The 23,552-nt window shown below is 29.0% G+C and overlaps 1 protein-coding gene across 10 annotated transcripts in view; it reads right to left on the bottom strand.

The window, feature by feature from the left end:
* Positions 1-256: 256 nt before the first annotated feature.
* LOC142331023 (uncharacterized) overlaps positions 257-23,552 on the bottom strand; it is a 735,029-nt gene continuing 711,733 nt past the window's right edge. For all 10 annotated transcript variants that reach the window (XM_075376598.1, XM_075376602.1, XM_075376605.1 and 7 more), the window contains one exon: positions 257-3,935. In XM_075376598.1, coding sequence (XP_075232713.1) covers positions 3,337-3,935 — 599 coding nt within the window. In that variant the 3' untranslated portion in view covers positions 257-3,336. The remainder of the gene's footprint in view (positions 3,936-23,552) is intronic.

Raw genomic sequence — 23,552 nt, 5'->3', positions numbered from 1 at the left:
AAACATAGTAGCAAAACTGAATCGGAACAACTCTGAAATATTGCACTGTAATAACTTATATTGTGGTTTATACTAATAAATTGTTCAGTGCAAATTCTGAAACCGTTAAAAAACAATCATAAGATATCATATTATTCTTCGTTTTATAGAGCTGTATATCATCTGACCGTACATTCTCTCCTAGAGTTTACCTACTACAAATAATATCTACTTGTGCTGAATATAAAAGAATATGTATGTAATAAAACCATATAAATATGTACAAAGTATATAAATTTATTTAAATTATATCGTTACCTTTAATTTAAATTTTAAAATGAAAATTGTAACATATAATAAGTGACAAAATTAAAGACAATTATTAATTTTACATTCTTATCACAGTATACTACAATTTTAATTAAATATATTAAACAAACTTACATACTATCAAGTCATAACATTAGAACATTTAACATATATATATATAATTAATTATAATTTATATCCAATTAAAATTACAGGAATAACATTAAAATAAAATACTACGTATATTTATTAATTAACACACATTTTATTAATTGTTACATAGAAAGAATGGATTTATCTTTTTAACAGTAGCTTGTTCAGAATGTTTTAACCATATACTATGAATATGCTTATTATATTATGAAAAAGTAAAAGTATTCCCTGGCCCTTAACTTCATTATTATCCAACCTATATCATTATTATCTCTACAAAGCTGGAGAGTTGACGAATTTGTGCCCTGGCGGGGAACAAAGTGGCCTCTTTCCCACCACAAGTAGAAAATAGACAATGCAGTTATACACATTGCAACGTTATTCAAGCGGAAATTAACTATATACTTTACCTTGATTAATTCTTCACCTAAGATCACATTGGATTATTCTCATATGACCAATGATAAACTAGATACTCTCCCACATTCTTAACAGGTTCAAGAAGTTGAGTTTGAAACAGTATGAACATGACAATGTAATGCTAAATGATTGGAGTATAGTGGTGGGTGACGTTTGTACCAACCAATCAATGTCGCCACATTTATAACTTAAAATATTACATTAATGACACTCATACATTATTATTGAGTATAAAACTATATAAATCTAACTTCTGCAATGGACGTAAATTTTTACAGTAAAAATAATGTCTGTTAATCATGTACATAAATTAACTTCGGTTAAGGTTTGGATTGTGGATTTTCTGGAAGTTTATTTTGTTTTTTTTTTTTTAAGTATTAGGATGTTTTTGTTTTATTACTATCTATATTTTCAAACTATTCCTGCTAAAAATTTTGGAATTATTTATAACTTCGTAATATAATTTCTATATGATGTGCTTACAAAATTAAAAAAAAAATTAATCAATAACAAACTCGAAAAAAAATTAGATTACAGCTTGGATATCATACTTGTTTTTATTCTTTAATACATCCAATAAATCTCGGTTGATTTTTTCCTCTAGCCGGATACCGAAATAGCAAAAATCTATTTTAACGTTAATATTTAATTGAAGATATGTTTTTATTTTTCGGCTAGGTTATAAAAATTGATTGATCTAGTGTTTGAATTTATTAATAAAGAATTTAAGTCAATAAAATAATCTGTAAACTTCTTTCTGTTTTTCTAAAGAAATGTAATATTTTAGTCTTATTAGACGTTTCAACCATTAGGCTTACTGTACAGGTATCGGAGAATGAAAACACTCCCCGAATGTAGACTAGCTAATCCCATTAGATCATATCAAAAAATCAATGGCTTAACAGGACCCAACGAGATTCCTCAATAAAAATCTAACGGAATCTTGATCTAAACTCACTGAAACCAGTAATATAGGAAATGAGATGAATGCTAAAGAACAACTATCTACGCCCGGAGAAAGTAAGGGTTAGATAAATAAGCTCCTCCAAAGGTAGCTGAAAGGTTTTCTCCAAAACCAAGATCGAAAGTCTCATGACCGATATCTTCAACTTACGGACCTTCAGAATGAAGGTAACATCGTGTGCCCATCTCCTTCATAATCAATCCTCTGATGGAATAGTTTTCCCCTAAACATACCAATTAAGTAATGATTTAGAAATAACTGATTAAAATAATTGTAAAAATATTTTTCCTATAATCTAAATTAAATTACGCGATATCAGGCTCAAAAAAGAACACGTTCATCTTTTTAGTGAAATGTATGATGAATGAAAGTAAGAAAGTAATCTATAAATTTCTCAGACAGATTCCTACTAGAGTAAGAATCGGATATTTACTTGTAATCAATAGTTTTGGAACCGTATTTGCTCTGTATTTCTAATTATATCTATATTCAAACATATTTCTCCTTTCGTGTATTCTATAACGGTCTGTCACGTTTTATATGCTAATTAACATTTAAATAATCTATGGATTAGTCATTTATTGACAATTACTCAAAAAATTACATTTTATAATACATTAAAAAAAAATTTAATAATAAATATAAGTACGAAATCAGAATTCGGTACATATTCATTAAAAGAGAACATATCTCCTACTTGATACGTACAAGACGGAAATTAATTTGAAAATTCATCTGTTTGATTTCTAAAGGCAATTTTATTTACGGCTAGAACAAAGAGATAATATACCGAGTCTATTCTTTCAGTACACATGAAATAATTTAAAAACAATAAAACATGTTCTATATATACTTAAAAAGCGACGCACACACGCGTAAAACGAAAATATTGTGGGGAAAGCGTAAAATACCAGAACAAACAGCAACGAAGTAAAGCGAGCGAGATATCATTTGGATTCAAAATTGACCGGTGCTGCAATATTGACAATATGTCATGGACGACCGTTTCATCACGGTAATCCGTGCTTTAAAGATATCTCAATGCTGTTCACTAACCAATAACTTAATTAAATATATGAAAACAATTCAACACATACAGAAGCGATATACAATATACTACAAGAAACAAATGAATGAAACAACCACTATAATGCATAAGAATCCAAATTTCATTAAAATATAACAATATTAATATAATTTTATACATTAATACAATTAATTTATCATTATTCTTAATTTATGGCTGTTATAAAAGTGTTTTAAGTAATAAACGCTGTGATAAGATAATGATATTAAAATTAATGGAATTCTTTAAATATAAATTATTCTATATACAATATTATTTATTAATACTTAAAGTAACAGTAATTATTTATAGCTGATAAAAAATAGATTTACATCAACAAAAAAGGTCATGTTAAGTCCAAGAAGAGTAAATGGTTTTTTTTTTATTTTAACTTAAATTTTTACAAATTATTCAGTCTTTACGTTATAATACTTTATTTTTAGTTTTAGGTTTTTTGTCTATAAATAAAGCTGTACGTTGTAGAAACAAAAACAGAAGAAAATAATATGATATTTTCGTATGTTAATTTTTCAGATTTCGATATATTATTATAGATTTGTTCATTTAAAACCGATTCATTTTCTACATAATCATTATTATTTATGTTATTAATATTATTATTATTGTTATTATTATTATTATTATCAGATGTCGGTGATAAATCATCATCTAATGTTTGTTTCACTTTTTCTGGACATGGTAATGATTCTGGTGGTATATCCATAAATGTTTTATATTCTTCATCATCTTCATCTTCATCATGTAAAGAATCGTCTTCATAATTATCTACCGGTTCATCTTTTGCATAATTATTATGATTTTCAACACCAGAATTTGAATGACCAGAATGAGTTAACGGTGCTACACCATTTTCTATATTACCTCCGTCACCATTATGATTATTTTTCGTAATTTTACTATTATCATCATTTTCTTCTAAAATACATGTTAAATCTTCTAATACTTTTTTTACTTGTACATTAGGAGTGTCATTTAATAATGATCTCATCCATGATAAACGACAATCACAGTGGAATTGATTACCTGTAATAAAAAAAGAAAATATAAATGAATAATTTTACCAACAATATAAATATTTTTAACAAAATATAACTTTTAATATTAAATCATGTAAAATCTTTTATTTAAATCAATATGAACAAATTACTAAAACCTTCAATATTTCGTATCAAAGGTTATTTCATAGAAAAAATGTTGAAATTTCGTTGTAGTTTTCTTAAATAATTGTAGCAGGAGTGTACTGGTACCAGAATGCACCAGAAACCTTTCCGGTACTGATTTTGGAAAAGCAGGAAAACTTAGATATCAGACTTCATTGAAGTTTTATCAAAGTTCATTAAATATAAATTAATCATTCGTATAAAGATAAATTCAATTAATTTTTTTTAAATTATTGTATATATATGAAATCTAATCTATAATTTTCTCCCCAATAAAGCACATAGTGCGTTGGTTTGTTTGTTGTATATGCTCACATTTTTATTTTAGCTGCTATTGACACAGAACGGACTACGTTGTAAGGACTACCTGGCACAACCATCTAGCGGAAAAAAGTTGAACTAACAACTATACAATAAATACTTATAATTTATTTTTAAATTTAAATCAAATATTAACAATTCTTATTAATATTTATATAATTATTATTCAAACTTATTAATAAAAGAAAGGGATTATTAGTGAATATTTAGCAGTAAAAGAAGGATTTTTTATTTAACAAATTATTTAAAAGAACGTTACAACGGACTATGGGAAAGGAAGACTAAGAGAGCACAGGGAGAGGGCTCTCCCTGTCGGCTCCGCGCAGCCGCTCGGCGCACTATGTGGTCCAATAGTAACACCCCAATAGCAGCAGAGTGAGGAGCAGCAGCTGGCCCGGCAACTGAACAACCTCACACGAACACACTCAAAACTAAACGAAGAAGACAGCGTCGCCTAGCCAACTCCATATCAATATGATTAGTATTAAATATTATATCATCACTCTTCATAAAAAAATATTGGTGCGTGGGTTTGTTTTTTTTTTTTTTATGTGCTCATACTTCTATTTAGCTGCTATTGGAGCAGAGCAGACCAATGCTGGTGCGCCGAACAGCTGCGCGCAGCGCACAACAATTCATTCGTTTGAACGATAAATAAATAATCCTTTTATTGCGTAAAAAACAATACAAAATTGCATCACAATCGTCAACAATCAATAACTAGAAAAATGTGGTTAAAAGTCTACAGAAATGATTAATTTTTTTTAAATTTTAAAGACCTTTCTATGCATTCAGTTGTCCCATTCAAACATACAAAACTTATCATTCATGCACAATTCACAGCTTTATGACATCAGGCTCTGTCCTTATAAAATTTTGATTAATTATCCATTTATTTTTAGTACACGATTTATACTTCTTGATATGAATGATTTATCTAAAATTATATTTCAGTTTTGGGGATAAAAAAGGAAAACATTGGGGTTAGAGCAGTGTTAAAAATTTACAAGAAACAGATAAAAATGTTCAAGATTTTGAAGATATTCGTTGTAAAAGTATTTGTTGTTGTTAGTATGCTAAATGCATGAACTTCATTTAGTTACAATTGGCAAAAACATTTAAACCAACCGTGTATAATGAAATATAAACCATGTAGAATTTTCGCGGTTTTTTTCCGTGTTTCTATTAATTAAAAACTATTAAATTCTATCTACTCATTTCTTAAGCCTATTTTAAATATAAAAACACCAAAATGTTAGAAAAATATTCTCAATATTTCTTTTCTTTAATGAATATCTGTAAATACTTAATATTCTCACAAACATAAAGATATGAACGCGTCGAGCGTTCAAGGGACGGAGCCCCTTGGCTAGACGATCGGGCGAGCGAAGCGAACCCTGATCGGCTAGTAATAGATTAATTTCTCAATAATTACCGTAAGGTTTAATTTAAATCGATTTGAACCGGTCTTTATTTACAATAATTTGTAAAAAAATTATTTAAATACATTTGGCAGGTTATGTATACCTGAATAATTTTTAATAACAGTATATTGATCACACAGACTTACAGCATCGGCTAGTAATTCATTCAAATTATGGTAATTAGGTTTACAGAAACTCTCATTCATATTTATATTTATAAATATTACTATGGGATTGATAATCCATCATGTTCTAATATCAAATCATCTATCTGTAAAGTTATAATTTTTCCTGCTGTGTATATACGAGCTTTTGGAAACAAAGTAATGAGACTGGTTGGGAAAAACTTTTTATTTACAATCCAATCATACATGGATTCTATTACCTTCGAAATAGTTCCCTTGGGAAGCCACGAACACTTCAAACGGTTTTCTCACTCTTCTTGAGTGCTGAAAATCAGAAACCGGAATATCCTTCAGATGGTCGGTTAAATTTTATTTTTACGTGTTTTACTGTTCCAAAATAGTGTCCCCCTTTAAGGTGTTTTTAAAGTCGGGAACATGAAAAAGTTGCAGGGACTCAAGTCAGGTGAATAAGGTGGTTGAGGAACTACAGGAATGTTTTTCTTTGCCAAAAACTCATTAATAGAGAGTGCAGGGTGACAAGGTGCATTGCTATGATGCAGCATCCAGTTGTCTCTGATGGGTGGTCTCACAAGGGCAACTCTTTACAGCAGTCTTTCAAGAATTTATCGGTAAACATATTGGTTTACAGTCTGTCTTGTTGACAAAAACTCCTTATGGACAATACTATTACTATCTAAGAAACAAATTAGCATTGTTTTGATTTTTGTTTTCTTGGGACGTGGTGAGTTTGAAATGTGCCACTCCTTGTCCTATCGTTTTGTTTCTGGGTAGTACTCAAATAGCCAAGATTCATCACCTGTAATAAATTTTTTTTAGAAAATCAGGATCAGTTTCAATTTACCCTAGAATCGCGGCACATTTCCACCCTGTTGTTTTTCTGTTCAACAATGCGGTTTTTGGGACGAATTTGGCATAACATTTTTTCATGTCCAATTCGTTTGTCAAAATTTGATGGACTGTAGTACGGTTCAAATTCGATTGTTCTGCAATCATTCTAACAGTTAATCGCCGGTTATACCGTATCATGTCTCTGATTTTCTCAATATTATTGCCACGTTTTGACATTAACGACATTCCAGAGCGAGGATCAGCCGCAACTGATTCCCGGTCATCTGAAAAACTTGGGCTTGTGATAGAGCGTCACCTCCATACTCTTTTCAATCTTGAAAAAGTTTCAGTTTCATTCTCACCGAGTTTAACACAAAACTTAATACCACAATGTTGCTCATAATGAGCATCACTCTTTTTTTTTATAACGCACAGTTTGTTTATGTCACGTGGCAACAATAGACTAAAAATATTAATACCTAATATAAATCAGCTGTTCATATAACCATATATTTACTAGTAACAGTGTTGCCACTTAGGCTGCCAAAAAAACTAATCGCATTACTTTATTTACAGGCCTCGTATGTGCGGGTGTGTGTACGTGCGCGTCGATGCGTGTATATTTTAGTCGTAGTGTTGTTTGAGGGAAGCGTTTGAGACATGTTTCTCCTTTTCATGTTGCCAAAATCGATAATTCTGAATTTCTTAGTAGATTTTTATTTATTTAGTAATAAATTAATAGTTCACTGCAAATATTCATCGGTAATGAAATAAAATTGGTTAAAAATAAATAGTTGTTACATAAAATATCTGTTGTACTGAGAATGGGGTACTTTGTTGTCAATTACAATACCGAGCTGCTTAGTCCAGATGTAATGTTATCTTAGTAAACCACTAGTTAGAACGAAACAATATTTTGCGTTGTAGTAACTCTGTTCATATTTATTTTATGGGTATCAGTAGAATTCATATTTTAATAAACATAAAAACTTTATATTTCATTTTTAATAAATACCATTACTGAGCTTAATTTTATCTATGTACATTTCATGTGTCTATCAGGAGTGTACTGGTATCGGAACGCCGTTTGATATTCTTTTGGGAGAAATAAAAAAAATTTTCCTTTTACATAAAAATTATTTTCACTTAAAGCCTGGTCTACGTTTTATTTTAACATTAAATATTATTTACTGGCATCATATTTCTTCATGAAAGATATTATCACTTCCTTAAATTGTGTGTGACAAAGGAACGAAGGATCCTGCTAATGCCTAAACGTATTTAGTCAAACAGCGACAAAAAAAGTTGTTGAAAATCTAATTCACAAAAATACTTTTGGTATTTGACATGAAAAGTATAAGTTTTGCTTCTTACCAATGTAAAAATCGAAATGAATGCGCCTTTTTTATAACATTGTAATCAGCTGCCTTTAGGTGTGAATTGTATTTGTGCGGTAAAAAAAACAAACATTCCCCTGAATTGAAGGATTATTACTATTATTATTAAAAGACATATATTTTTGTTTTTGAATATAAGGTGGATTGTTACTGAATAAAGAATGAAAAGCCTTCCAAATATTTTTTGAGAATTTATCAATAGATTAGAGTTTTTCATTAATCATATGGAACTTAATAGTGGTCAGAAAAAATATATCATCAGTCAAATCGGTTAGCTGCGAATTTACCAATATTAATTACGTATTACTTGTTACATACAATTCGTTCAAAATGAATTCATCTAAATAAGTTTCTTTAATGTAAATAAAATTAAGTTGTTAGTATTTAAAATGATACGAGTTCAGTAAAAGATTTTCACTTAAAAAAGTTGGCAAAGTACTGCCAGCTTTTCCCGGCTCTTAATAAAAAAATTAAAAGAATTAAAAGCCAAAAAAGAAAACAAAAAAAATAATTTTTGAAATGCGGAATAGAATTTTTAAATATTCATATATAGGTGGTTAAACTTAACAAATATGCTTAATTAAAGTTTTCTCTAAGTTTAACACCCCCTTCAATAAAGGCTAAAAGTAGATATAATATACCACTTGTGGGGCGAGTTCAAGGTCATCGGACGTCGCTGGGTGAGATCCGTTCACGTTCGTTTACTGAGCGTTTACGTTGTATATGTACGTTTATGTTCATTTCATAAAATTTTTATGTTCGTTTCACGATCGTTTATGTTCTTTTCACGTTCATGTTCGTTTCGCACACGGTGTTCACACATGCCTCACCTCATCCACGGCGCCAGATGAGCTTGAACTCGTCCCATAAGTGGTATATTATACCTACTGCTAAATTAAAAAAAACGAAAATTTTCAAAAAGACATTTCTGAATTTTAGGTCTGTGGTCTATAATGTAAAAAAGCTATGTAATTTTCTTTATACCTCTTTATGTGAAATTAAATTATGAAAAATATTTAAATCGAAGGAAGGTAAAAGTTTAAAAGAACATAAAAAGATATATTTCAATTTGAGGTGGGGGTTAATTTTTAGGGAAAAATTAGGATTATTTATATAAGCTTTATAGGTAACAAATTTGCTTTAATAATGTTTTTTTTCTAGAATGTCTCTGTAGATAATCGAAACTCTATTTTTTCGGAATATTCCCCCCAAACCCTAACGTATTTCGAAAAAAAAAATATGATCAATAGCCACATACAGAAATATTTGAGACAAATTTTAAGAATCAATTTGTTGTATCGTGAGATACAAATCTAAAAGGAGTGCGACACACATACGTACATTCATACCTATAAACTGTGTTTTTTTGTCTAGATGAACGTTTTAAATAAATTTGTAAGAGAATTTTTCAAATTGTACAGTAATTTATTAAACATTGCAATAGAAGTATAAGAAGACACTTTATCGTAAATCGAAAATTGTGTTAAATTATATGAAAATAGTTCCGTTGTTTGATTTGACAGAGGTGGATATCGTCATATTTTAAGGATAAATGACTATTTATTTTACCAAAGATTGTACATTCATAAATATAAACATAGGTTAACATACTAAATTTTCTAAATATCTGTTTATACGATTAATAGCAATGGGTGACATAATACAACAATCCCAATTTTTACTTTCTTATACGAAGTAAAGGAATATTTGTGATCGCAAAGAATTTCGGTTTTCAGATTTCAACGGAAATATCCATTTTTATCATCCCTGAATCCATTTTGACTAGTTTCGGCGTGACTTCTGTACGTACATATGTATCAATTGTACGTACGTTCTGTACGTGAAATTTTTGACAGGATGTTGAAATTTTTGACTTAGGACTTTGTAACATCTAGTTGTGTACCTCCCGTTTTTTGTTACAATTGACTGAACCAAACGTATCCAAGAAAACCCAAAATTCAAAAATATTTGGATTTTGGACGTTTTCTTAATTGGAGTGATAAGCCCTCATTGAGAGCTTTTCAACGATATATCATATGTAGTACTTATTTACATTGGTTCCAGAGTTATAGCCAAATAAATTTGTATTTAATAAAATATTTGGATCTTACACGGGGAAGGCACATCGGTTCTAATCAAACTTCATGTCCTTTTTTTTAATTTTAAATATATTAATTTATTAATCAATATAACCTCTGATTATAAAAAAAATTACGATAAATAATAATTCAATAATAAAAAAAAATATGAAAAAATATCAGAAGTTATTACTGAAATAATATTTTATATACTTTTCATTTTAAAAAACGTGTATAGTAATTAAATAGGCGTACAAAGAAAATCATATCGTGTCATCAGATTTTTTTAACCTTAAAAACTCATTCTGAAATTTTTAGCGAGCCGCAAAGAGATGACGTTATACTTTAGATAGGAATAAAAGTAAACATAATAAATATTTAATAATGATCAAGCTTAGCGTTTTATGAAGTCACTTCAAAGTAAAACAGTATAATTTGATTTTGTTACAAAGGAAATTAATTTGATTATCCCACGAAAAACTAGCCAATAAAAACCAAGGTATTTCGCTATGGGCAGCGGAAATACAAATGTTGTCATTAATGGGAATTCTATCCACGCGATCAATAATGAAACTTCTATTTGAAAAGCAAATAAGGTATAAAACAACTATAAATATTTACTCTCTGTAGTAAAACAACGATTTTTATTTTGTTAAAACATGAACACTTTTTTATAAAATACAAATATTTATATTTAAGATTACGAAATATTAAACGAATGACTTTCAATATAATTATTAACGTTTTCTTTTATTGGGCTTTTCCCAGCTATTTAGAAGTGTCTTTAGTATTGGTACCGATAGCGCTGTTGCTAAGGAGTGTCATTAACAGCAGTGTTGATTCCACACAAGAAGATGCAGCTAATTAGCTACGAAAGGTTCTGTAAGAAAAAAGTTACTAGATTTTTAATCTCTTTAATTTTTTTATATTTTTACAATTTTATAACTTTTCGTTTCTATTCAAAAATTTATGAATATTTTATGACTTTTTAAATAATTAATATTAAAATGTTATTTTTTTCTGTAATTTACAATGAAAAACATCCATAAAGATAAAATATAAACCCAAAGAAAAATAGAATTTAAGACATAAATTCTCAATCAAATTATAGAACAATTCCTTTCTAATAAAAATGAGACTACAAACTCGTTACATTACTCCCCATTATGTGTTCAGAGGGAACACATAATCGATTGATTTACTAACTTATTTCAGAAGAAATAGTTGGAGGCAGTCTGATTTATTTATATTTTTCCTTTTAATAAATATTTGTTTGTAATTTAAAAAACTAAACATTATTTTTAAAAAACATTTTTACTTAATAATATGCTTTTTTAAATTGATATTCTATCATTTTTGCCTACTTATTTGTTATAGAAAACCAAGTGTTGTCAGGAAAGCTCAGTAAGTTCAAATTTTCTAATCCAACGGATGCTGGTACGAAACCGGATCAAACAAATTTAATTACCTAAACCAGTGAGTAAATCTTCACTCAATCCAGTTATTTGTTTACTTCACTTCACTAATGAGTAAGATGGTTAAATACGTTACTAATTATATTAACTCCTTCCCTACAATTAACAGCAAAATAATGAGATTACTCTAACTGTCCTATCTCTTCATCTCCATAGAATCTCTGGTTGATGTTATCTACTTATAATGCGAGAGAATCTATCGTATTTATGATTTAATTAAAATAATTCTGTAACAAAATATTAGTAAATAACAAAAAAATTATATTTAATACATTTCACAAAGTATAAAGTCTAGAACGTTACTGGAGTTTTATAAACTTTTTATAATTTTTTTTTTTAATCATTTTAATATAGTCTTACTAGGAATATTTTAAATCATATAAATATTTTCCAATAAATGTAAAACAAATATCTCTAAGGAAAAGGTTTTTTACTTTCTTGGAATCATAGCTCTAGAACTATGCTGCAAAGAGGAAAATCAGCCAAAAACGTGGGGTATGGGTTTTTTCATTTCTCTACATTTCATGACCCAAGGACCCTAAAAACAAAAAAAGTGGAGAAAATCTTCGTAAGTTCGTAAGAACGTATGTATATATGATGGTGTGTTTGAAGTTTAATAATTTTTGACTGGATAGGCCAATGTTAATGAAACTTTTTTGAGACTCGTGTAAATGGGGCAATTTTTTGGTAAAATCTTTGGATCAATATCTCCAAGGTGGTGTACATTTTTTTTTGGGGTCAATCTTTTCAAAATTTTGCAAACATAACCTCATTTTATATTAAGCTCAGTACATATGTACATGCTTCTTATCATTTAAAAAAAAAAAAAAAATTTGCCCCAAAATTCTTCCTTCCTTAAATATCAAAAAAAGCTTTCTTTTTTTTATTGCATATTTTTTAACCGATTTTTTTGTGTGTTCCTATGCATAGTAGTAATGTAAGTGATCCCAAGAAATACTTTGGGAACAATACTGCGAGTGGGAAAGCCGATTAAACTTAAGAAATATCGGTTTTATTCAATTTTTTCAAACTCTTTATTTTCATTTATCACTGTTTTTCCACTATGTAACAATAAATAACAAATGACAGGAAAATTTTACAACTTTATTGTCAGCTTTTTTATTTTAATTTTAATTACATTTTCAGAAACAGTAGAGCATACCAAGAAATCAACTGAAATTATGAATTTTGCAAAATGTTTCTTCTATATTATAAAACACAAAATATTTTACGCATCTCCCCAAATTGAATATTAAGTGTTTTATATAACAAAATCCAACTAGTCAAACGTTTAATCAAGATTACAATTTATTATACCGATTTTTAGAAAGAATATAAGTTACACAAAATAAATAAATCAAGATAAAACTTGAAAAAGTTTTTATTCAACAAATTTTGTTGCTAAAAAAAAACTAAATATTGAGTTTTTTATCTAAAAAGCGTCTATTTGCGTTTCGCACGCGGAGTTTAGGTGTAGCTTGAGCTCTTCGACGCTCGTTTGATCTTCAGTTTCGGCTGCTCTGGATGCTGCTCAGCGTTCAGTCTTTTCTGTAGCCTAACACTGAGCGAGCAAGATCGACAATGAGGTGGAAATCGAGTGAGAAGGAGATAGCAGATGAAATGTGACTTATACTCTCAACGGAGTAAATAACATCTTCACCAATTTTCAAGTTCGGAACTATAAAAGCTATCACAGTCTGGAAAATTGCATTTTATAATGGCCTTTTAAGAAAATCACTTCACCATTGGTCGATTTCTTCCCGTTTTCGAGATATTTGCGATAAAGAGCAAAGCTGTGTGTTAAAATTTTACTTATAGGGTTGAAGAGGAGGTGGGGTAGATTTTTAAAAAAGTAATATAAGTAACAATTTTCCTCTTGTTTCTTAGTGTGCAATTTTCATGACCAACGGAATAAAACTGTAGTTCTGTATAAAAAATCTGACGTGGACACCGCATGACATTCCTCGTACGCCGATTAAATTACATATACACATTTTTTTTAAAATGAAAAGTTCATAAAATTTTATTTCAGTAATAACTTCTGATATTTTTTCAAATATATGTTTTTATTGTTATTATTGAATTATTATTTATTGTATAAGTTATTTTTAATATAAGGTGTTAATAATTATTAACAGTTCAATATACTTAAATTAAAAAAAAAAATTAAAAAAAGAGATGAAGTCGGATTTGAACCGATGGGCCTTCCCCATGTAAGATCCAATTATTGCATTAATTAAAGTTTTATTTGGCTATAACTCTAGAACCAATGAAAATAAGTACCACTTATGATAATCGTAGAAAAACTCTCAATGAGGGCTTATTACTTTATTACACTTACGAAAAAGTCCATAATCTAAATTTTTTTGAATTTTGGGCTTTTTTGGATGCTTTTGGTTCAGTCGATTGCATTCAAAAGGGGAAGTGCATAACTAGATGTTACAACAGTTCTAAATTCAAAATTTCAACATCTTACGTCTAATGGTTTTTCATTTATGCGAAATACATACGTACGTACAAACGTCACGCCGAAACTCGTCAAAGTGGATTCAGGGATGGTCAGAATGGATATTTCCGTTGAAATCTGAAAACCGAAATTTTTTGCGATCATAATACTTCCTTTACTTCGTAAAAGGAAGTAAAAACAAACGGGACACACAAACTTTCTTCTTTTTATATAGCATGTATCACGAAATTCTCCCGGGACTTTCATAACTTATTATCATGAAAATAACGGAAAAAGTTCATAAAAACGTATGTCCTAAAACTGCGAGTTTGCGAGTAACGGCTAGTGAAATATTTCGCTCGAATTTCAGCAAGCCCGGTGAAATAAGGGCGTATTGGAATTTTTAAGACTTTAAAGGGCGGAATTAGTAACTTCTTATGATTATTGATCACAAAAATCTAATAAAATATGTCTCAGAACCGTATATGCAGTAGATGTTAAGAAATATGGGGTGAAAACCAATAAATTGGGAAACCCAGTTTTTTTATGTTTGATGTACAATAACTTTGTTAAATGCGTAACAAACAAATAAAACTTGTAGGGAATTTTGAAGAAAAAGCGTGTTTATTTCTCATTTAACAATGTTATTGTACGCCAAGCGTAAAACAGGTTATTTTATCCCAGTTTATTGGTTTCAACCCAAGATATCTCAAGAACTCCTGCAGCTACGGGTCCGGGACATATTCTATTTCATTCTTCAGGTCATGAATCGTAAGATATCACTAATTTTTCGTCTTAGTTAATGATAAAAGTTTCAGTACTACCTCATTTCATCGAGGTAGCTGAAATCCGGGTGAAATATTTCATTAGCTAAGGAAGCATTTCATCACTTATGTTTATATGAACTTTTTCCATTACTTTCACTAGTAGAAATCGACGGGAGAACTTTGTGATACACTCTTTATACAGATGACGTTTAATTTTAAAAATAAATAATTGATAGGTATAATAATTTTCGTATTAAATTATCAGCTAAACGTCAGAGTTTTTATCAAGAGTAAAAAGTTACTGATATGTTAGAACAATTGTAATTCAATAATGTAAACAATATTACAGAAAAATAACGATGAAATGGTATCCAGTTGTTTTAATCAAAGATAAATTTTTTTTTCATTTTTATATTTTAACGATAATACTGATCTATATGGTTTATTTATGCGGTGAAAAATATTTGAACCAATAATTTAAAAAATTAAAAATAGCTTTTTTAATAAAATTAACTGGTAGAATACATGAAAGGTATTTATAAAATAATATTTAAACTGGAACTGAAAACTTCATTAACTTTATTTTATTATTAAAATAGGAATGAATTTATTAAAGTAATGAAATATTCCACAAAATAAATGAAGAAAAAAGTAAAAAAATAAATGCAATAAATACATTAGGAATGATAAATTATTCTACGGTAATTTATTATCATTTATTAATACTATTATAAATATAATAAATCGTAAATAAATTATAAAATGTATTTTCAACGAATATTTTTTTGTGCCTGTTGATTCATTAAAATAATATTAGTTTAGAGAGAGCATAGACTTTTTTCACACCAGTATAATTATCCAATCAGGTGTTTTTGAAACATCATTTTTTATTTCTTTCTTTTTAAGTAAAAATAATAACTTTATTAAAAAAAAATATATATATATATATATAAAATTGTCTTGTTATAATAAAAAAAGTATTGATATTTATATATTAAGAGATATTTTGTGGTGTACATTTTACTCAATTTAAAATTACAAAAATTTCTTCAAAATTTTTTTTTTCATATTTCTGTACTAGAATTGTTTATACGTTTCCCAATTTTTTTTTTTTTTTACTTTCCCGGAGAATATAGCAAAAATAATTATATTAAAGGGGAAATTACAGTGATCATGTCAAAAATGAAGTATCTAAATTTTTTAGTTATCTTTACGTTTTAGGATGCAGCTAAATCATCTAGAACAAAAATTATATTTATGTATGTTCGTACGAATTTGTGTTGCAAGGCTTTAGCCTTATATCTCAGGATTGACCAAACCAATTTAATTCGAATTTGGTTCATATATTTCAATATGGGGGGAATTGATTACATTATATTTTTTTCAAAGTTCCTTTTATCGTGATTTTCTTCAGAGGTATTTTAGAGAAAATTTTGTTACCTACAATGCGTCCATACGTAATCCAAAAAAAAAAATATTTAAAAAAAAACAGCCCACCTCTTAAAATTGAAATATATGTTTTTTGTTCTATTTTACTAAGAATAAATTTATTTTCAAGATTTTTTTGGAAGTTTATACTTCCAAAAAAAATTTTTATTCAAAAAGGTTTATGATCCCATCATAAAAAATGAAGAAAGGTGAAGATTTTCATTTCCTTATTTTAGCCTTTATTGAAGTGGATGTTAGATTTAGAGAAAACGTTCTTTACTTATTCAAATTTGTTTAGCTTAACCTGTATATGAATATTTTTAGAAAAATATTGCTTAAAATTTATTCGCCAAAAAACTAATATATATATATATATATATATATATATATATATATTAGTTTTTTGGCGCTATCCCTTTTAATTTTTATTATTAATAGCCGAGAAAGTGATGAAATACTTGGCCAGTTTTTTTCGATTTTCTTCATACTCATGAAATTTTATTCAATTTAAAAATTTTTTTTTTTTTTAAATACAACAAAAATTTCAATTTGAAAGTGATTGGCGCAAAATTACGACAGTTATCGTGTCGACAAGAAAGTGAAATATATATATATATATATATATATATATATATATATATATGTTAACCTTTGAACTGACGGTGGTTTTTGGGTCTAGCGAATATGAAACGCGAAGATATGTCGAAATTTTCCGGATGTTCAATCATGGTACCCATTACAATAGGTAGCTTTCTTATGAAATCTACATAAAAACTTGTATCTTCATATAAAAGGTGTTCGAAAAAGAACTCCGTGATTTTAAATTAAATTTAGTTTATTATATTTAGAGTCATAAATGTATGTGTTTTATTATACAAAAGTTTTTTTTTTTTACTTTTAAATGTAATTCAATATTAGCAGGTCTACAGGAATCACTTCCACGGCTGCTGTTATTCTTTGACGCAGTTGTCAAGTGACTGGATTTTTCTTGATATATTGCTTTTTACGTAGCTCCAAAAAAAGAAATCGTTTTTTCGAAGATATTTTTCGAAGAAATCAAAGATATGTTGAAAATTTCGACATAACTTTGCGTTTCATATTCCTTAGATCCCAAAACCACCGTCAGTTCAAAGGTTGATATATATATATATATATATATATATATTTGAATTTCTTGTCGACACGATAACTGCCGTAATTTTGCACCATTCACTTTCAAATTGATACAAAAAATATAACGATCCAAAATCTCGGTCGAGTTCGTTAGTGGTCAAAATTGGACCATGGGAATCTAAATGGGGGGGAGGGGGCTTTTTCGAAAAAACAAAATAACACTTTATTTTGTTTTTTAACAAAATAAAGTGATATTTTGTTTTATAACTATAACTTTCTTATTAAATAAAATACTGAATTCGTTTAAAGCTTCTATTCTTTGGACGAGGGTCTAAAACTTATTTAGTAAAATTTTTTAATTCACCAACCATTGGTCCAGGGGTGGATAAAATGGGGTTTCGAAGACAATAAAAATCATTCCTCCCTCAATAGGCACAGTATTGAATTAATTTAAAGTGGTCATTATTCCTCTAAACATTACCTAAAACGTTTGTCTGAAACAATTTTTTATATGACCGACCCTTACGGCAAGGAATGACCAAAATGTTGCTGGAATTGTAAGCAAATGGGGCTTGTCATATGCTAAACATGATAAACGTTTTTTCAGATGCTACCTTTGTTAAATTGAATAAATTTGAAGAAGAAATGTGGAAAATTTTTTTATCCCCCACTTAGCACCGGTGAAATCTAAAAATCCGTCTTTCAGCGTGCCGAAAGGGATTTTTTATTACGTGGTTGTTATTATTTCATTTTCTCAACAGCTAAAGAAGATTTTTTAAATAATTTTTTTTTCAAATGTCACTTCGTCCTCTTCTGAAAAATGGCGATATCTGAGAAACCATTAATCTAAAAATGATCTGAGTGTGCTTGACATTGATAAAAAATTAATTGATGAAATTGCTTTTTTGTTAGTTTTCATCTAATCCGTATAATTTCATTTATTCATTAAAAAGAAAACCTGAAGAAAAATAAATATGTGCACTGTTTTGATTACAAATTTACTAATTTGATTACAAATTTTATAACTTTGTTTGCCATCAACTTTTTATGAAGTTGGAAAGTAATGGGTAGGTTAGAGATACTAATAAAGAGGATTTTTGTTTGATTTTTTTTTAATATTCTGATTAAAAAAAATATTAATGAAATAAAATTTGTTAATAATGTGTTGCATTATAACCATAATTTATAAAAAAATTAACTAATTTAAAAAAATGTATTTATTTTACAAGGATATAATGCGAGTAGCTTAATCGTTAGAAAAAACTCATAAATGAGTTTTGTATATGTGCACGCTCGTGCGTAGATGAGTAGTGCTGGGTGTTTTTTTTTTTAAATAATATATTTTAGTATGAGCAGAATTGAGAAACACATTAAATTTATTAGGAATGTCGTAGAATAAAAGTTTTTTACTTAAAAGAAAAGTTTAAAAACCTTTCATTACATGCATAACTTTTTTTCATATAACTCAGAACTTTTAGTTCATATGTAGCCAAAAACTGTTTTTTTACATTTCTGTAAAATTTTTAATGTGTTACTAGAAATTTCGATAAAATATATAAAACTTGTCTGAATTTTCTTTTAAGTGTAATGTTCTTTTCTTACTTTTCCTGTTTAGCCTTCGGTAACTACCATTCAGATAATACTTCAGAGGATGAATGAGGATGATATGTATGAGTGTAAATGAAGTGTAGTCTTGTACGTTCTCAGTTCGACCATTCTGGAGATGTGTGGTTAATTGAAACCCAACCACCAAAGAACACCGGTATTCACGATCTAGTATTCAAATCCGAGTAAAAATAACTGACTTTACTAGGACTTGAACGCTGGAACTCTCGACTTCCAAATCAGCTGATTTGGGAAGACGCGTTCACCACTAGACCAACCCGGTGGACAAGTATAATGTTCTATATTAAAGGAGCCCAACGGGGAAATTCATACTTAAAAAAAAATTTCTATTTTAGAGATTTTTAGTCCGAGATAAATAATACTACCAATACTAGGAAAAAGGTTTTAGCAAATCTTATATCCCTAAAAAAAAAATGTATTTTACTCCTAAAAAATGCATTTATATTCTGAAATAAATAAACAAATGGATCAGTAATTTAATTGTTTTTTCGTATTACTTATTATGAGAGAGAGAGAGAGAGAGAGAGATATTGAGAGAGAGAGTTTATTGGCACTCATTAGTTCTTTTTTTAAAGAGAAAATAACAATTGTTGTTGTCACCCGTTCAGTCGTATCCAACCCTTAGCGACAAGTTTATAGTTCTATGGACAAGATTCCTCCATTCGTTTTTATCACTGACTGCTTCTTTCAAGCTCTCTCATGGCCATGTCTGTGTCAGCATTGTTGATATCAAGCCACCAGGTCGTTCGGCGGCCAGGACTCCTTCTTCCGTTGACCGTACCAATCATCACTGATTCTTCTAATAAATTTGACCGCACTCCATGCCCAAAGTACGAGAGCTTGAGCCGAAGTATTTTGCCTTCAAGGGATAGGCTGGCAAACCAACCATATCCCTTGCTTTTAGAGCGAGTCAAAACTCGCTCTAAAACTGCTTTGTTGGCAATTTTGGCTGTCCGTGGTATTCATGAAGAATGCTACGATTCTTCACCGCAGCATTTCGAAAGCATCAATTCTTCTTTTATCTTCCCTCTTCAGGGACCCTGTTGGACCCTTTCATATCATAGATATGAAAGTTGGACCCTAAGTCCAACAATTCATAACAATTCCATAACAATCTAAGTTTAGATTGTTATGGAAAAGATGATGGCATGGACTAGCCGGCGTTTAGTTCCAAAACTAGTATCTTTATTTTTCCAGATTCGGTTCATGCTCAACATTGCCTTCCGGCTCAATGTTATTCGCCGCCCACCCACGTCGTAAATGCCCAAATGGGTATTAGTGGAAAACTGACACCCACTTGCTTGTTTGGTACTTCGTGGCCTAGGGATCCTACTACTTTATATCATATTTGAAATCGTTGAAGTATCTTCTATTGAATTATCTTGCAAAAAAATAAGGGGATGGATTGTCAGGTCCTTCCCCGTTCCACAGTAATTGGCCTGTGGGCTGTGACCTCCACAGTTCACACCCTCACCATGTTGAGGAAAACAGTAGGACTTTTAGGAGGAAAATAACATTAGTTTACCACAAAAAAATTTCAAGGTTTGTCAAATTACAACTTATGATAAGTATCTAGTTGATCGGTAAACGCACAAGGAATGTAGACGTATCAACGTCTAAAAGGAATCTTCATTCCTTTTAGACGTTGAAACGTCTATCGGAAGCGGTAGACGTATCAACACAGAAGTAAATATTCATTAAAGACATTTTTTTTTAATGAAAAAAAAAAATTAGTTCAAAAGAATAAATGTATACCTTACAAAATAATCATATATTTTTAATTTAAATACTTTTAAGTGTTTCTTGTTCCACATATTTGGCCATAGCACATTTTTTCGATTCTTTCCTTACGAGTAATCATATCGTCCATAAGTAAAGACAGGTAATGGTCTATTGGGTAATAGATTAAAGAAAAGGATACCAGTAGTTCTACGTGACTGCGTTTGTAAAGAGTCTTTTGTTGACAAAAGAAATCGATTTTTTTATATTAAGTTGTTCTGCTGGTGGAAATTATAAAATAATTTTTTATTTAATTTTATGAAATTCGAATTTATTATAAAATATAAAACAGAGAATATTAATATTTTTAATTCTTAAAAGAGTTTCCGGAACCTTTTTCTGCTTTGTATTTTCTTAATCACACTTCTTGTCTATTGTTAAATATTACATATTTCTTTATTATCAGAAGAAAGTTTCTAGAAAATTAAGTCACGTTGAAATTAATTGTAAAATATAGCATTTATTTATAGAATATGCATAGTTAGTATTTTTTTTTTTTTTTTTTTTTTTTTTTATAAAAATGTAAGGTAAGTTTTACATTTAACTACAATTGCATTTATGAAGTCAAATAATACATTTCCGTAAAATATATTTTTGTGTAAAATAATGTCGAGATCAAGTCGAGATACATTTTTAACTTGCAATTCAATTTTTTTTTTTTTAATCATCTAAGAAATTAATACTATTGTGAAATGTAAAGAATATTAGTTAAAGGAGAAAATTGAGGTGTACCGATGAAGGTCACTTAGAAATGAAGAACAGTAAGCTTTGAATAGTCAGTGCAATCCAGTTTAATAGACTATATTAGGAAAACATCATCTACTGTATGCATTGCTATTAAATACAGTATGAATATCAATTAATTGTTTAATAATAGGTAGATTGATTTATTTTCTACGTGTTCAGTCGACATTTTTTTTTTATAAAGACTTCACCAATCAATTTCTAATTATTCTATTCATATTGAAAGTCACAATGGAAATTCTCTTGAATCGTTTACGCTACTATAAATGTTAAAGTAATTTCGATGTGAGAAAGGCTTTCAAGGACAGTTGAAGAGGTCGTCATATTATTGCATTCCTACAACACAACTTTTAGAGGCAGTTGTCATAGTACAGGGTGAGCAACGTAAAACCGAAGGTAGAATCGAAGCGATACAATCTGATAGTATATCAGGTTGTAATGTTGCTATTACTAGTACCACTATTGGTTATAAATGTAACTATTCTTATTTATAATTATCAGTTTGTGCTCAAGTGCTCATGCTGCGCATTATACTTTTTTTGTTTCAGTTGATTTTTCTAAAATGTTTTAATTTTTAGTGACTAGTTTCTCAAAAAAAAAAATAAAAATAAAAAACATAAAAACAGTCTGTGGGCAGACACACCCGATGTAGATGAGGCATTTCAATTACATGGCATATTAATTTGCATAAAAACAAATTCGGAAAACTGAAAATCCTCATTAAATGTTTAAGCGTCCAATTTATGACGAGAAAATTGGTGTACGATGTTTTCCTGTTAATCGTGTAGCGGGACCAACATTTTTTGACCGGAAAATATAGAATGGTCCCGTAGAATTTTCTACGAATTCTACGTTCAATTAACACGTCGTAAAAAAGAATGTCTGATTTTTTTCACAATCCGTTTTTTCGGAAGGAGTCTTCATCCAAAAAAAAAACTGGGCAAACTTGTCATACATCAATGATTCACTAGCACGTATTCGTGCAACTTTAACAACAGAACGAACTGTCAACAGAGGACGTTGACCTCCGAGTTCCCCAGACTTCTGTAATAGCAATTTTTTCCATTGGAACTATTTGTAGAATATAGTATATGAATCAAATTCCCAAACTATTGATGAGGTTAAGGCAAAACTTCAAGAAGAAATCGATGGCATTGACAACTTTTTGCGTCAGGTGACTGAATATACCCAAGAACTAAAGTTCATCGCCGCACAGAGCGTTCACTTCGAATGTGTTATGTAAAAATGAAAATTTTTTCTAATGTAAATACAAAATTAGATTTCATTTTAATTTCTTTTTCATTTCATTCATAAAATATTATAAGTCTCACAATATTTAGTCTGTAGCGGTTCGGTTTTAAATTGCTCACCGATATTAGTAACTATGTGTTAGTGTTACCAAAGATTATTCTACTAAAACTACTAAACAGCTGATTACCTGCAGTGCTCTGTCACTATAATAGTTTCTGTTGTAGTTGTAGGTAGGAATACAATGTCCAATATCATTTTTCTATCAGTTGTCATCAATAGAAAAAATGTATAAAATTAGTATTATTAAAAAAGAAAAAATATGGTATGAAGTGAGTAATATGACTATCAACAAAAAAAATTGCCTTGAAATTGAATTAGTTTGTTCTAGGAAAACAAATTTTAATAACAAATCCATAAGATAACAATATGTAATTGCATATTATGAATTCATAAAAAAAATTATTATTTTTATGAATTCATAAAAAAAAAAGAAGAAGAATAATCTAGCAGAACGGAGTAATATCAACAAAAAAATACAATGATATTGTAAACCGTATGGTAGGAGTCTCGAAAATATTATTTCTTCCGCTCAAAAAAACAAAAATTTCTGTAATATAAATAAAACGATACTGTTATCAAAAAAAGGTAAGACACTAC

Source organism: Lycorma delicatula, chromosome 10 (assembly GCF_047948215.1).
Source record: "Lycorma delicatula isolate Av1 chromosome 10, ASM4794821v1, whole genome shotgun sequence".
In the NCBI taxonomy this organism is placed as follows: domain Eukaryota; kingdom Metazoa; phylum Arthropoda; class Insecta; order Hemiptera; family Fulgoridae; genus Lycorma; species Lycorma delicatula.
This window is presented reverse-complemented; position numbering and strand designations above follow the sequence as displayed.